Here is a 16093-nt window from a genome sequence, read left to right on the forward strand (position 1 = left end):
GAGGCCATACTACTGCTACAGCAATGGGACTGCGTGCCGCGCGTCACAGATCGGCGAGAAGGCGTCTGCACATGACAGAGAGAAGAGGGCAGAAACAATGCGTGCGTTTGACGAGAAGAGAGAGAGGGCGAAAAAAAGGTTTGGAGAGAGCAGCAGTCCGCAGCAGCAACAGAAGCAACGGTGCTCGAGTCATGTATCACATGCGTCTGTGTGTGTGTGTGTGTGGCACCTGCACAGGTATGCAACGAAAAGTGCGCGAGCTCCTCCTCATCTCTACGGAGAGAAGAGCCCCCTCTGTCTGGTCCCCGCCGCTCACTAGATGGCTTCCAAGTTGAGGCGCGCTGCGCTGCGGTAATCCTCGAGGACGACATGAGCAAGAAAGAGAAGGGGGAGAAGAGGAAGGGGCAGGTCCGCTTGCAGTGCGTTCGATCACCCTCTTTCACCTACCCCGATGCTCCGCCTCCTCCGCTTCCACCACCCCCTTCTCGTAGTCCCTTTACCCGCCCCCCCCTCGCCAATGTTGAGCCGCAGCGGAGTAGCGAAGGCGAATGGCCGTATAAAAAAGGGGGAGAAACGCTTCAGCAACGCGACATGAGGCGATGCATCAGTCATAGCCCTCTGCCGCCCCCCTTCCCCTGTCATGCATACGCCAACACACACACACACACACACAAAGGGGCGCGGGCCATGATGTGGCAGCCTATACTCATGCCGCCCCTGCGCCCGCAAAACAGCCGCGAAAAGCACACATACGAGCAGACAAGGGTTCGGGAAGAAGCGTACGGGCAGGAGACGAAGGGAGAGAGAGGGAGGGAGGGAGAGGGAGAGGGAAAGGGAGGAAGCCGTGCCCGTATGCACGTGCACAGTGAGACAAAGGCCCCTTTTCACACGCCCCCAACCCTTGCCCGCCCTTCGCTCTCCCCCTTCCTACCTGAGTCCATCCACTCTCGTGCTGCTAACCCGCTCATCTACGCATCTCAGACCTTCGACTTGTGCCCTGGCGAGGGGTTCGCCCACCCTGGGACAGACACCAGCGTACTCGGCCAAACCAGCCCCACTAGCTCGCCACCATAAACGCAGCCAGCATCCAGTCCGTACACGTGCGGATGCACCTGCAGCCGCCGCTTGGCGTCGTGGCCATACACAATCGTGAAGTCAGCGTAGTCCGGATGAATGCGCTCGCGCCACTTGGCCTCACCCTCACCATCCTTCGTTGGCCTCTTCCTCTTGCCACTGCCGCCTGCGCCGCCGTCGCTGCTACTGGTGCTGCTGCAGCGGTGGCTGCCGCCGTCGCCCTCGCCCTTACCGGTCACGGTGCCCTGTAATTTGCAGGCCAGTTTCGACCACGTCATGCTCCAGCTAGCACCGAGTTTGGGCCGCTCCAGCGTCGCAAAGACTGCGGAAACAGAGAGGGCGACGTGCGCCGGCTTCCCTGTTTTCTCGTCGATTGGCTGCCTCCAGTAACTTTTGGCCTTCAGTAAGTTACGCATGCACATGACAGCCTCGACGCTCTGAGCCGCGAGCGGGATCGATGGATCAATGCCGGCATGAACAACAATGAGCTGATAGGCGTGGAAACACAAGATGTGTGGAACAGATGCCACGAAGGTGAGGACGTCATCGGGGCAGTGTACCGCAAGCGGGTAGAGGCTGCTGCTCATCTCTCTGGCACTCAGCGGAACATTTGCCCGCAGTTTCTCTGCCAGCTGCAGCAGCTTCGCGTCGTGGTTGCCCAGCACGCCAATCGCACCAATGTCGCGCAGGCACCGTACGACGCCGTACGAGTCGGGGCCCTTGTTCACGAGGTCGCCGACGAAGACGCAAACGTCATCCACACCACCATCGTCCGTCGACGGCGACGCCGAGCCTACGGCGACGGAATATGCGAGCGGGTCAGGCTTCAGCGCAGCTGGAATACACATGACGGCGTCCTCATCGTGAGAAGGCACAGAGGCCGCAGTGGAAAGTAAGGATGCTGAGGGCAACGGCGTCAGCAGGGCGGGGCAGCGCCGAACGGCGGTGTTGGTGAAGTTGACCTTCACGAGCAGCTCCCGCAGTTGATCGGCGCAGCCGTGAACGTCACCAACGAGGACCAGGCGGCCTGCAGCACGACCATGCACATGCACGACGCGGAGAGACATCGAGGCTTTCTCAGGAACGGAAAGATTCGTGATATAAAATGTTGGCGCGTACTTCGGTGAAGGGGCGCCCTGCGACAGCAGAGGGATAAGGCCGCGTGGGTGTGAATAGAGGAGGGAGGAGAGAGGCCGAAAGTGGCGCTAAGGTAGTCGGTACAGGATGCGCGGATGCTCCGCTGTAGCGACGCGGCGGCGCGTGTGCTGCCCACGATAGTGAGCCTGTGTGCTTGTGTGTGTGTGTGTGTGTGTCGACCCGTGTGCAGGTGCAACAAGCTTCTCTCTCGCCTCTAATGGCAGTCGCGACAGAACGCAGAACAGAGAGGAGGTGAAGACACTGAGGGGGGAGGCGAGAAATTCACACATAGAAACAGAGAGATACAGCAGCAGATGACGCAAGTGTCGTGACGGCCTTCCTCCTTGGCCTTTTATGTGAGGGGCGATGACAAGAAAAAGCGCGCCAGGGTGTGAAGCTCTGTCACAACTGCCTAGGCGCTCTGACGGCCTCCCTCCACGTGGGCGACCCGTTGATCCGCTCGTCAGCAAGAGAGCCGCGTCTCACTTGCGGTTCCCCTTCGCAGCCCGGCGCCGCTTCCCCCCGTCCCATGGCGCTGTGATTGCTAATGGTCATCTTGCAGTAGTGTCGGTAGTTTCCACTGCCCGGCGCACGCGCGTTCAGCAGTCGAGCGGTGTCCATAGGTATACGAGTTCATGGTCAGCGCTCATACACAGCGCCCCAATCATGGGCAGTCGCCATCGCCTGGGCTCGGCACGACCGTCGCTCTCGCCCCCCTCCTCCTCCCTCCCCCTCCATCGGTGCATGTCGGTGTCATTGTGCTCCGGCGTCGGTAGGAAAGAGTATCGCGGAGAGGTATGCCTTCTCGCGCTCGGCAGCGTCGCGAGCCTCGCGCTGCACGGCCTGTGTTGCAGATCGAAGCCGCCCCATAGACTGGTAGAGAGAAGAGGGGGAGGAGGGGTGATCTTCTCCGGCGTCGGCGCCTCTGCGCAGGGCAGCCTCATCGCCCCTGTGAAGCTGTCTCTGCTCGACCGCCGGTTCGTGAGATGGGGTAACTGGCGCGGTATCAGATGGTGTGTACGCAGCGCAGCACAGGCGCACTGCCTCAGTCTCTAGCTGCGCGGCAGCCCTTCCCAAGGCCTCCAGCGCAGCGCTGGGGTATACCTCAAGCTCGCCGTCGCTTGTGGCGTGGCACTGGAATGGCGGTGGGTGCGATGCTGCACACAATACTACGCCGCCGCTGATTTCCGCCGCTTCTGCACCACCGTGGCGGTGCAGCGTCTCGCCAGCGCACATGCCTTCACAGGCCCCGTGTGCACTGCGATGCGTTGTCGAATGCGGCGTCGCTGCAAAGTTCACACCCCACTCGTGCAGCTGTCGTGATCGCGGCGACGCACGTTGCCGAATTCCCCGGCTTTCTGCGCTGGCGGCTCTGTCCCTGGAGCGCGACGCCACATCTGTAGCACCACCGGCAAAGCAAAGAGGCGCCAAGGCGGAAGAGCCCGAGGCAGCAGGACGACAAGGTGAGTCCACGCTTCTGCTCGAGACTGCACTCGACGCACGCACATGAACGTCGAAAAAAGGCGCAGGCGCCGCGGCCGATGTGGATGGCGTCGCTGTACTGCCGCTGCGAAGATCAACTGTGGTAGGCAAGGCCAAGGCGTCCCCTCCTTGCACGGCCCGCGACAAGAGCTCCGCTAGCTGAGGTGCGATGACGCCGAGGGAGTCGGCAGTTGTAAGCCCGCCTGGACTGCCGGTTCTGTTTGTGGCTAGCCCTCGTTCGCTTCCGCGGTCCCACAAGGCTGCAGAGACAGCTGCGTCACCACGCCGGTGTTTCAAGCTGCGAGACACCAACGACGACGGAAGCGACAAAGCGTTGTCGCTGGCGATGGGGCTCACCGGCGCGGCCGTCATCAAGGAGCGGTCCGCATCCACCTCGTCGAAGGAGCAATCGAGAGAGCGGGAACGCAGCGCAGGCAGCGGAAGGGAAGGAGATGCAGCAAGGCGGTCAGGTGGCGAGTGTGTCGGCGGTCGGACTACAGCGTTTACATGCGTATCACTCGAGACCGAATCTCCCCTCAGAGCAGAGGGGCGGGGAAGATGCGGAACAGCAGTCGTAGCGCTCAGCTGGCGGCGCAGCGCAGCCAGCTCTGCCTCCAGCTCCGTCACACGTTTCTGTAACACGGACTTGGCCGCCTGCTCCTGCGCCAGCTGCGCATGCCAGCGATTCCCTCGCTGATGCGCTGCCGCATAGGCGAGAGTGCACCGCTGAAGAAGGTGCTGCAGGGTGGCCTTCGCCCGGCGCACGTGCACCGCTGTCGGGTCCTCTCTCAACCCCGTCCCGATGCTCTCAGTCGCGGCGGTGCCCCTTCTCGCCGCCCGAGGAAGTGAGGAAGATCGCTGGAGAGTCGACCGGTCGTCCCCTTCGCTTCCGTTGAGCACCGCGAGCTCCGCGTCACCGTCACTCGCGTGGAGTGTAGCCGCCTCGTGTGCTCGGCGGCGCCAATCCACGAGTTGCCGCTCCAGCCACGTCACCTTGCCCTCCGATTTCACGAGCTGATCAAAGATAAGGGCACTGGTGGACGCGCCTAGGGCGCGGCAGTCGCCAGTGAGGGCGTGACACAGAAGAGACCCAGCAGCACCTCCTCCGTCCCGTGCACCGGGCCTCGCAGAAGCTCCCTTGAATGCAGGCGCAGCCTCCACGAAGCTAGAAGCAGCAGCTAGACGCCGCTGAAGCGCAGCCACCTCCTGTATATCGCGTGTGTGACGCTCTGCGAGGGCGGAGAGCTGAAAAAGCGTTTCGGCTTCGTGCGCCCGCCACGCGTGTGCGTCGGCACGCAGTTGATCGCACAGTCGCCCAAACTCGTCACAGTACGGCCCAAGAAAGGCGGCGAGGGCCGCGTCCGGAGGCGGCACGGAGGGCGTAAGCGTGTGGGGGGGCCTGGCGCCGGTGCTCAGCAAGGTATCGCATGCCGGCGCAGCTCTCACCTCCGCCGCCGGCGACCCTTCTTTTCCAGAGGAAAGACTTAAGTCGTAGACGAGTACTCGGGGAGGGCACAGAGACGCCGCAGTGGCGTCGATGTCCGCCATCGAGTCGTGTACGACAGACACGCCACTGGCGCGTGACGGCGTTGAAGGCAGCGGTGCTCGCGGTGACTCGGGCGAGCTTGGCGCCCATGTAGCTACCCCGATATCTGCGCGTCGACCAGTTTGAGGCACAGAGGGTGGAGAGGCGGACTTCCCCACGCACGGCGTGTGCTGCGGTAGGGCCGTCTGCTGCCTGGGATGGCTGTCGCGTGCCATGGTGTCTCCTGTTCCAGGGGTTGAGGGCGCCCCGCGCTGCCCGGCACCCTCCCTCGCTGCTGGGGTTTCTCTTTCCTCGCCCATAAGAAAAGACTCGGACTCAAAGAGCTCGTGGAAGCGCCGCAGTTGTGCCTCCTCGGCGTGCATCGCCGCCACGGCGCATGTGTCAGCCACGCTGGCTGGCGGAGCCGCAGGAGGGGATGTGGACAGCTTTGCCTCACTTGTCATCCTCGCCGCTCCCGCTGTGCGCGCATCCCCATGTGCGTGATTAGGAACGTCTTGCGAGTCATCCACGAGCGCTGTAGATCGCGCTCCCGCATTCGCCCGTGCTGGAAAGCTAAAGGCGGTAAGCTCGTCCACCTCTGCAGTGACGTTGATGCTGAGCGGGACTTGCTCCACTGCGCTTGCGCCGACTTCTACCGTATTCGACGAGAAGCATCTGGCCGGAGTGGCAGCGGCGTACGGCCCGACGCTGCGCTCGGCGGCCGCCTGGGCAGGAGGCCTGTCACATGCGGCTCCGGTCGGCGGTGGTGATCTCGGTCGAGAATCTGGTGCAGCGGCCGCCGCGTCCGCCTCCCAACTACCTCCTCGCTCATCGCTGTGAGCCGGCCATGGCGACGGTGCCAGCGACTTCAAAAGTGATTGCACTGTAGAAAAGGGTGCTGAAACGCTGCCACCCACATCGGCCGTGCCATATCGCTCCGCCACAAACTCCTTCAGCAGCACCGTGTACTCTTGCAGAACTCGCCTCGCTGCCTTTGCGTTGTCAAGACCGTGCACACGGGGCCGCCGCTGGTGCTGCGGCAGCTCCTGCCCTTGGCGCTGATGCTCTCGTCCGAGCGTGGTCCAACCGGCCGCCGCAACGAGCACCTCTCTATTGATGTCATCTATCGTCGCCTCCGCCACCACGGTGCAGACTGGCACAACCAGGGAGCACGATGATGCCGCGCTCGACGCGATCTGAAGGGCAGCGCTGGTGTCGTGGCGCAGGACAGGAATCGAACGGTCAACAGGATCCATAGACAAAGACGAGGAGCGCAGGGTGGCGCCCACCGCAGAGAGACAGGTGTGCGTGAGGGCGGCCAGGCTATATCGGCTGCTCCACGGCAGTGGTGGCGTGAGCGACGGGGAGGCGGCGGCACTTCCCCCTGCTGCCAGGGCCGTCAACGGGTGGCCCAGGGCAGAGCCGCCCTCCCCTCCCTTTGCAGTTGATGGAGAAGGGGCTACCAGTGAACGGTAGCCGCAGGACACGCTGGGGCCCGCCACGTCCCACAGCTTCCAGATACCGACTGGCGCCGCTGAGAGCGCCGCGGTTTGGTTGGCTACTTCACGCTTGTGGACAGCCCCGCCACTTACGTGGTTCATCGAGCGCTGCGTTGGCCACGCCTGCTGTTGCTGCGCCTCCTGGTCCTGCAGCGGACCGGTGAGCTCGTAGGACACGATGAGAGTCACACACGTGTGGCACATCCTCTCCTCAAGCGGCTCGCATGCCGGCTCAAGGAATGCGAAGAAGGTTGCCAACGAGGGAGGCGCATTCGTCTCCCTACGTCGCACATCATCTGTCAGAGGTCGAGCATGTTGCCAGCCGACCGAGCTCGAGAGAGCCGCGTAGAGCACTGCCATGGCGTCGTGAGCAGATTCAACACGCACATAGCAGGCCGCCGGTATGTCAGAAGGGTAATCGACAGAGTCGCCCTGCGCCTCCGCCTCGTCGGTCTCCACGCGCAGTACAGCGCCAGAGAGCAAGTCCACCGTCCATCGAGGTCGCTTTAGCACAGAAGAATGGCGAAGCGGGGCCGCGTCGCGCACCTCCGTCACACTCATGGCTGCGACGACGCGCATACCAGCAGGGACGCCGGCCGTCGAAAAAAGGCGGTTCAGCACGGCTGTAAACAGTCCGCTGGAGGTCTGGGGGGACAGCGATGCCGTCGCTAGCGGCACTCGCTGCCTCGACGGCCACCCCAGCGTGCCGCCAAAGAGAAAAGAGGTGTTCGCAGCGCCCTGTGGGCCCATTGTGAAGGTCAGCACCTCGCGACTGTCTGCTCCGGCCTCTTTGCTGGAAGCTGTCGAGCCGTTCCTAATCGGCTGACGGCCCACGCGCCCGTGCTGAGGCAGAGCGTGCCTCTGCAGGAGCTCTTCGGCGATCACGTCGGCCAGCCTCTCTGTAAGGCATGCATCTGTGTAGGTCAGAGAGGTCAGGTCGCCCTCGCCGGAGTGATACTGTGCGCGGAACGGACGCTGCTCTGCATCGTTGCTGACGGCAGCGGCTGCGGCGGCGTCGGCGCCTAGCCCTTCGACGGCAATAAACGGCGTCTGCACGACCACCTCCATCGTGACTGGTGGCGCCGGCGCGGAAGGCGAAGAGGGGAGATGGGTAGGGCAATCGCAATCTTGCATGCCCAAGCCGACAACAGTGCCCCCATTCGGCCCGAGTGTTGCCTCGTCTCCGCGAGAGTGCTGGTGTCCACAGCAGTTCAGCGCGTATGATGCCGGCAGGGGTGAAGCCATCGGCGGGTAGGACCGACGCAGCACGCACAGCCGCGACATCGCGCCACTTGGAGTCGGGCCAGGAGTACTCGTAGGCGGACGAATATGCGCATGAGCAGCATCAGGAAGCGATGCGCTCGCGCTCGCGCCGGGCCTCACCGGGCTACTGCTTTCTGCCGAGAGACTGCTCCCTTGCTCATCCGCCAGCCGCCATGACCGAGCCTCTCGCCAGCGCAGGGCGACGCACACGCGCGGCGGGAGGGCCGCGGTGGCGCGATCGCATCGGTCGCCGTTCATCAACGTGCGTGTTGTACGGGGTGTGTCTCAGCGCAGAGGTGTATCTAAGTGTCTACCTGATCTATTAAGCATTATCGCATTAACGCGAGCGCCCGTGTGCCCGCCTTCAGCCTGGTCCTCCTCGCGCTCCGCTGAAACAGAGGAAAAAAGGGGTCAGACACTAAGCGAGAAGAGAAGGGATGAGTTGGTGAGCAAACGAGGAGTGAACGACTGCGTAGCCACCGTCTACCCCCCCCGGCTCGAGTCACAGCCCATTGCGTCAGTAAGGCTGTATGAGCGAGTGCTGCAGCGGCACTGCGTGGTAGGGAGCCCCGCTTGAAGCGCGCGATCGCCAGCACCACCACCAGCCTCCTGCCCCCCGCCTCACACGCGCTCACGCTGCTCTGCAGGGAGGAGGTAAAAAGGCGAGATGCTAGAGAAGCCCAGAGAGAAGGGAAAGATGGCTCCTTCAAAGAGCAGCTGCCTGCCTGCCTCTGGGTGTATGTGTGTGTGTGTGGTGGTGATAGAGCGTAAAAAGAGTCCAAAACGTTTGAGTGAGGGGGAGAGAAGCGGCAACGAATGCCGGGCGCCGTGTGCCCTTCACCTCTCCGTCCCTCGTCTGCTGTTCAGGTCTTTCGTGTAGATGAGGACAAGTGCCACTCCTCTTTCTCCACGAGGGCAGCGCACACTCCAGCCTTTGTGCCGTGTCCGCATAGGAATGGGCGCACGCTCGCACAGGGAAGAAGGGAGACAAAAGGGGCAGTGAGGACGAACGAGGCAAAGAAAAGGGCGTGGAGAGGGAAGAGGGAGAAGGCGTAGCGCGACGCAGCCCCCACCCCTCCCTCCTTTTCCTCCTCGAATTCCTCCACCGTCTGCTCGTACTCGTGTGCCTTTCAGGGCGACGGCGATGCCGCTGCTCAGAGGCACACGCAGGCCATCACGCACAGGGGCACCACCACACGCGCACTCGAACACCGTACAGTAGCTATGGGGCCTACGGTGACGCTCCGGTTATTCCTTTAGCCCGAGCAAGTCTGGTACTGCCACGCAAACAAGGCCACAAATACACGCGCGCCAGCACAGCTCATGCGCCTCTGCTGCGCACACCACCTCAGCCACACGCCGTCCGTCTAGGACAAGCCGCCCCTGCCGCGGAATCGGGGTCATGCGCCTAGCGGGCTCCTCCTCACCTCCTTCGTGGTCCCTTCTTCGGGTGCGTGCTGCACCGTCGGCGCCAGACGCACTCGGGTGGACGGCACGCGTCGATCCAAGAGGATCGCGCCCAGCGCCCTGCTCGAGAGCGTAAGCGGCGGTCTCTGTCCTGCGGGCAACAGGGGATCGTCCGCGTGCATGCCGGATGGCGCCACGGAGGAGGTGCTACGCCACCTTGAGGTCAGGGCCCCCTCCTGCAGCCCTGTACCCCGTGCCTGCACGCCAATGCCGTTCCCCCTTCAGCCGCAGGGAGCCGCAGGGTTACAGACGATGGTGCGAAAGCCTTTCACACTGGGAGTTGTGAGGGCTCGATAGCACGCCATTCGATGTGCTTCTGTTCTGCTGCCAGGATCTGCACCTCATCGGACTCCCCCTTCTGACCCGGTCCGGCCGGATGGAGGCGATGCCACCCATTTCGCAGCGCATACAGTTTTGGGGGCTTAGTGAATGCCCATCTCTCGGCAACCTGCTCACCGATTATTGTGGCTCTGGCGGCCTCTGCATGCCTTGCATGGAAACGAGACACCACGCCAACTATCCCTGGCAGCGTTAGCGCTGTGCTCGTGCTTGCTGCATCGCGTGACCCGCTTGAGGACAACATTCCTGTACGGGGGGCCCGCTGTGTCCTGACCATCTAATGTACGCCGATATTCCGTGGGAGTGGGTCTGCATGCCCTGGCCGCTTGTGGAGCGACAGAACGTCACACCTCTCTGAGCCTGCGACAGCAGAGTCCTTCCACCTTCTGCACTCCGCACGCCTTTGACGGAATCGGGCGTGCCAAGGGGAAGGGGCACCACCCTCTCGTGCGCTTGCGCATGCGCACAAAGACCTCACCGCCTGTGGGCCTGAAGAGGAAGCAGGGGGTAGGGCAGGTACCCGAGTGAGAGTCCGATCCACTGCAGGTGAGGTAAGTGTAATTAGAGCACTGCATGCCATACCATTTCCTGAAGCGAGAGGTGCGCCGAGCGCCGAGCGGCCTGAAAATCACCCCTAGCATGTCGGACTCGGCGCCAGGCCGGAAGCTCCCATAGCAGACACAGGCAGGAGCAGGGGGCTCTATCGATGGGGGTAGTGGATTGAGATGAGGGCAGTACTGTGTTAGCGCAGCAGAAGTCGGCACATAATGTGCACTCCATGCAGCTGCTGCAGGTATCCGACCGAAGCGCGCTGGTGTCCCCCCGAGCGGAGCTGGGTGCGAGCCTGGTCCTGCCACTCCTCTTGTAGGCTCAGCATCCTCTCTTCTTTGATGCGGGGGCGGCTGCCGCCATGGGGCCCTTTGCGCCAGTGTGTCGCATCGTGTATGGCAGCGGCCGCTTGCGGGGGAGGGGGAGGGGAAGGGGTAAAGTGAAGAGGGGGAGAGTGTGCACCAGGCGTCCGAGAAGAATCGCAGGGTCCAAGGTCCATGCGATGGGTGCCGGCTCCTCTGTCGCGGCCGATTTTGCAGGTCTGCGGACTTCGTCGCTGTGCTCCAGTCCATAATGACCCGACGCGGAGACACGAGTAAGTGAGTTGCGCGGTACGCATCACGACAGGACCCAAGTAGCGCATGCATTCCTTCACCGGCGTTCGTCTCCATGGAAGGGGGAGAGGTCTTCCACCGCTCCGTAGGGCGCCATGCGCAACACGTTACGAAAGCTTAGCGCAGAAACTTTTCGAGGAGGGCACGAAGCTCCCGCGCAAGAGGCACAACGTCAACAATTAAGGGGGAACGCAGACATATATATATATGAGGGAAGAGGAGAGGCACAGGACACAAATGAGCGCCCAAAACAAAAAACGTGTCTGTGACGCAGCGCCGTCCGCCTGTGCTTTCGCGCGTGAGCTGACGTGAGGTCCTCCGAGCCCATCCGCCTGAGTCAGACCTAAAGCGCGTCGCGCTGATGGTAGCCGAGAGAGAAAAAGAGGTGAAACGCAGAGGTCTGTGGCACATGAAGCGGAGGAAGAGTGCCCATCACATCGTGCATGACAGGCCATCCTCCTCAGCAGAGAGACGCGACAGGACGTACGTGGCCTGCTCCTCCCGCAGATGCGCGGATGCATCTGCCCGCGCCGACTTTCCTGATCACGCACCCCGATTCCGTGCCGCTTTCTGCTCCCGCAAATGATCGCGGAAGGCCTTCAGCACCCGCAGTTGCATCCGCACCTTTTCGGCAGCAACACGAAACGTCGGCGGGGCGTGCTGCTTCAGCATCAGACGCAGTGCGGCCTCTTCCTCCGCGTCCACTATTGGCGGCGGCGGCGGAATAACCTTCTCGGCAACGCCAATCCTCCGCAGCACAAAGCCGATAAGAAGCGGCACAAGCCCGAGCGCGAACGACATCACCCACGAGGCTAACGGGAGCGGTACACAGTGCATGAGGGTGCCACCGTACTGCACGCTCACGATTTGGATGGCGAACGTCGTCCCAACAACCGCAACGAACATCGGGGCACGATTCAGGTTGTGCCAGAAGGTAACGGAGTCGTCAAGGATGCGCGCGTTAAACTCGTTGCTCAGCTGCATCAAGACAAAGACGTTGAAGATAAGCGTGTGCAGCTCGTCGGCGCTCCGCACATCAAGACCGAGCGCGTTGACGCCACCCAAGAGCAGGTACTGCTGGATGAGGATTTGGTAGAGGGACTGGCCGGCGATGTTCATCCACATGCGGCGGGTAATGAGCGGGGCCGCCTTCGGCTTCGGCGGCCGCAGGAGTACCTCGTCCGACGGCGCCTCTGTCGCCAACGCTAGGGCAGCCAGCGTATCCATGATGAGGTTCACCCACAGCAGCTGAACTGGCTTGAGTGGGGACTCGCCATTGCGGTCTAACAGCGCGCCGGTGAAGGAGACCACGACAGCGGCCACATTCACCGTCATTTGGAACTGCAAAAATTTGCAGATGTTGTCGTTCACGTTACGGCCCCACTTCATTGCGGTCACGATGGTGCTAAAGTTGTCGTCGAGGATGACGACGTCGGAGGCGAGCTTGGCGACCTCAGTGCCCGAGTTCATCGAGAACCCGACGTTGGCACCTTTCAGCGCCGGCGCGTCGTTGGTGCCATCGCCGGTGACGGCCACCACCTCGCCACGCTCCATCAAGGCCGAGACGAGGATGCGCTTGTCCAGAGGGGATGCGCGGGAGATGACCTGCAGGCGGGGCAGAATGGCATTCAGCTTACGCGCACTCTTCGCCAGCTCGCGGAACTGCGAGCCCTCCAGGGCCAGCCCCTGCTCCCCCTTCGCAGGTCCCGACCAGACCGTGCCGTAGATGCCCACCTCCTTGGCGATGCTGACAGCCGTAGCTTTGTTGTCACCAGTGATCATGCGCACCACCACCCCTGCCCGACGGCACTGCGCCACAGCCGTAGGTACCTCGAGGCGCACGGGATCGCGTATTCCCACGATGCCCACCAACGTTAGCCCTGCCAAGTGCGTATCGTACTCAAGGAACGGCGACGAAGGCGCAGCGCCGCCCTCTCCGCTGTCGCCGGTGCCCCGTGGCGTGGCGTTGCCGCTCGACGGAAGCGGATGATCCGCGTATGCGATGGCGAGAGTGCGCAGCTGGCGGCGCGCCATAGCCATGATCGCCTCCTCCAGGCGCTCGCGAAGGTCGTGAGAGAGACTCACGCGCTCGCACTGCGCATCGTAGGTGTGCGTGCACTCGGCCAGGATCAGCTCACTCGCCCCCTTTACGTAGTAGCGCACCAGCTTCTCCTGTCTGAGCATCAGTGCCGTCGCCATTCGCTTGCGCGCCGATGTGAAGGGGTAGATTCGGAGGTCCTTCGTAAAAGTCGCTGCGGCCGCCACAACGCTGCTGCTCGTCCCCGCCTGCCCCGTGGGCCATGGCACCAACGCGAGCGGAGACGACGGCGTGCGCACTGCCTCGTCATTCAGCCTCGACAGTCGCTCACTGCGCAGCTGTATCGGGTCCTCACCCAGCGCCTCCACAAAGTTCAGCAGCGCCTGCTCCGTTTTGCTGCCAGTGAGCCGCACCACTGCGTGCTTCGCGTTGGGGGACTCGACCCGGATTCGAGTCGATTTCGTGTTCATCACGATGCACTCCATGAGGAGTCGGCGCACACTGGCGGCCTGCGCGCCGCCGAGCACCTCCACCACGTTGGGCGAAGTAGATGCCTGCCGCGGCGGTGACGATGGGGTCGGTATCCCGCTGCCCTTCTTCTCACCCTCTACGGCGAAGGCAAGCGACTTGGGGGGCATAGCATACGCGACGCCGTACGCTGTCACGCCTTCGGTCACGCACATGTCGTTTTGGGTGATGGTGCCAGTCTTGTCGGTGCAGATGGTGGTGGCGCCACCCATAGTCTCACAGGCCGCCAGGTGCCGGACGAGGTTGTTCTCCTTGAACATCTGCTTCATGCTGTAGGCAAGGGCAATGGTAACGGAGAGCGGCAGCCCCTCCGGCACAGCCACGACCACGATCGTCACCGCCGTCGTCAAGTTGTCGAGGAGCTTCTTATAACCGAACGTATGCTTGCGGTAGACAAGCGTGTCCAGAAGCTCCTTGCCGCTAAGGAGCACAAACATAAGCCCAGCGGCGGCCATGCCCACGTAGCCGATGAGGTTCGCAAGCTCTTCAAGCTTCTGCTGCAGCGGCGTCTCCTCCTTCGCCTCCCGCACCTGCATCGCGATGTGCCCGGCAAAGGAGTGCACACCGACGCCCATGACCAGGATGGTGCCCTCGCCCTCCGTAACGTTTGACCCCGAGCGGAGCACGAAGTCGCCGTGCGCCGACTTCGTCACGTCGTTGTTCTCGCCCGTCGCAGCCGACTCGTCCACCTTCAGCGAGGTGCTCCGCAAGACGAGGCCGTCTACCGTCAGCACGTCACCCGCGGAGACGTTGAGCAGGTCGCCGGAGAGCAGCTCCTTGTCCGTAATGTCCTGTGTCGTGCCCGAGCGAACCACCTGCACCTTCACTGGCGGGGTCGCCCGGCTCAGCTCCTTGAACTTCCGCTCTTTTTGGTAATTGTTGATGCTACTGACGAGCGTCACAATAGTGACAGAGAGCAGAATGGCGGTGCCCTCGATCCAGCCGTGGGCGTAGTTGACGAGCCCTGTGTCTTCATCCGGCACCGTTAGCCCCAGCACGAGTGAGACCACCGCGCTGGCAATTAGAATCTGAACCATGCGGTCCTCGAGCGACTCCCTAACCATGTCCATGAAGGACATCTCCTCCGCTTCTGGAAGCTCATTCGTGGAGAACCACTCCCGACGCTGCGTCAGTGCGTCCTCGTCGGTGCTATCGATACCGCGTGTGAGGTCTGTCCGGAGCTGTGACGCGAGTCCTTTGAGCCCGCCGATGCTGGCAAGCCTCTTTGCTGAGCCATGTTCGCCATCGTGGATGAACTCGAGCAGTGTCTCGGGGCTGATAGAAAAGCCGTTACCCACCTCTGCCTTCTTCGTGTCCAGTGAAGAAGGCAAGAGCTGACGAGCGTCTCGCTCTTCCATGGGCAGCTGCACTGCTTTGTTCATGCGGCCACCTTGACGACAATCCTTCAGGTGTGCCGGAGTGTCGGCGCTTGTGTGGAGGGGGAGCGGCATGGCGGTAACAGCCAAAGCCTCAGCACTATCTGCCACAGCGAAGAAGGGGAGAGGAATGCGGTTCGGACGAGAGCGAAGCGGCACCGACCAGCGAAAGCGTCTTGGATGAAAGGCAGAGGTGATAAATGTATGCACAACACTTACACTTACGCATGCACCTACACGTACATATATTTACGTACGTCTGCACATATACGCATGTATAAAATTATTCGTGTGTGGGCGTGGGGCCGGGCGTGTACAAGTTCAGATGGCTAACAGAGAGAGGAGCACAAACGGTAGTGAAGTGGAGAAGGTGCAAGAGAGAGAGAGCGGCGACAGCACCTGACGGCCTGCCTGGGTGGATACTCGTGCGTGAGTGTCGAAGGTGACGAGCAAACACAAGCCGGAGGACACGCCGCCGGACACGAGGGAAAAGAGTGCGCACCACCACCGCGATAGCACGCGCCCGGAGGGCACCATAAGAGAAAGGAGGCGAGCCGTGGCGCATGCCGATGGAGTCAGCCATAGTGCGACTCGAGTCCTTTGCAGCGCACCCGCCGCCCACGCGCGCGCGCCTATACATCTATGCATTTTCTTCTTTCGTTCGCTGCTCCTTGCGTGGGCTGCACAGCAGAGCTTGACGTCGACCCCGGGAGGAGGAGGGCCTTTCCACCTCACCCCACCCTCCCACCACCTTCGGCTTCGCCAACACTCCACTCAGCACATCTCCGTGGGCACTGTGCTTTTCCTTCCGAGAAGCGGCGGTGAATAACAAAGGAGAAGGGACGGCGCGCGGAAGGAATCAGACACATCAGTGACGGAGGCCCTGCACACACGCACTTGCACCGATGCGCGTACGCCGCTGAAGAAATGAGGCGCTCCCACCACAAACGCGAAAAAAAAGGGTGTCCGACGTTGGAGACGGGAGCGGAAGAGAGAGAAAGCGAGAGGTCATCGTGAGAAAAACAGAGGCGATACATGCACTCAAACGCAAGCGGTGGGAAGGGGTGCGGGAGGGAAGGAGGGCGTACAGTCCAACCCACACAGGCTCCTAAACATATATATATATATATATGCTATGCACAGAGAAAGGGAGACATGGGCAATACCGAAACGTCATACCAAATCCGATACGACCGGCCGCG

At 62.2% G+C, this 16093-nt stretch overlaps 3 protein-coding genes across 3 annotated transcripts; all 3 read right to left on the reverse strand.

The window, feature by feature from the left end:
• Positions 1–977: 977 nt before the first annotated feature.
• Positions 978–2141, reverse strand: LSCM1_05537 (uncharacterized protein; the record flags this gene model as incomplete). Its single annotated transcript, XM_067322991.1, has 1 exon — positions 978–2141. One exon carries the CDS (start codon positions 2139–2141, stop codon positions 978–980), a length of 1164 nt encoding a protein of 387 aa, XP_067179626.1.
• Positions 2142–2964: 823 nt separating this feature from the next.
• On the reverse strand, positions 2965–8238 carry LSCM1_05538 (uncharacterized protein; the record flags this gene model as incomplete). Its single annotated transcript, XM_067322992.1, has 1 exon — positions 2965–8238. The coding sequence occupies one exon, from the start codon at positions 8236–8238 to the stop codon at positions 2965–2967; it is 5274 nt and encodes a 1757-aa protein (XP_067179627.1).
• Positions 8239–11492: 3254 nt separating this feature from the next.
• On the reverse strand, positions 11493–14966 carry LSCM1_05539 (uncharacterized protein; the record flags this gene model as incomplete). The annotated part of the gene is made up of 1 exon (XM_067322993.1): positions 11493–14966. One exon carries the CDS (start codon positions 14964–14966, stop codon positions 11493–11495), a length of 3474 nt encoding a protein of 1157 aa, XP_067179628.1.
• Between the last annotated feature and the right edge of the window lie 1127 nt (positions 14967–16093).

The sequence above is a fragment of the Leishmania martiniquensis genome, chromosome 17, assembly GCF_017916325.1.
Source record: "Leishmania martiniquensis isolate LSCM1 chromosome 17, whole genome shotgun sequence".
In the NCBI taxonomy this organism is placed as follows: domain Eukaryota; phylum Euglenozoa; class Kinetoplastea; order Trypanosomatida; family Trypanosomatidae; genus Leishmania; species Leishmania martiniquensis.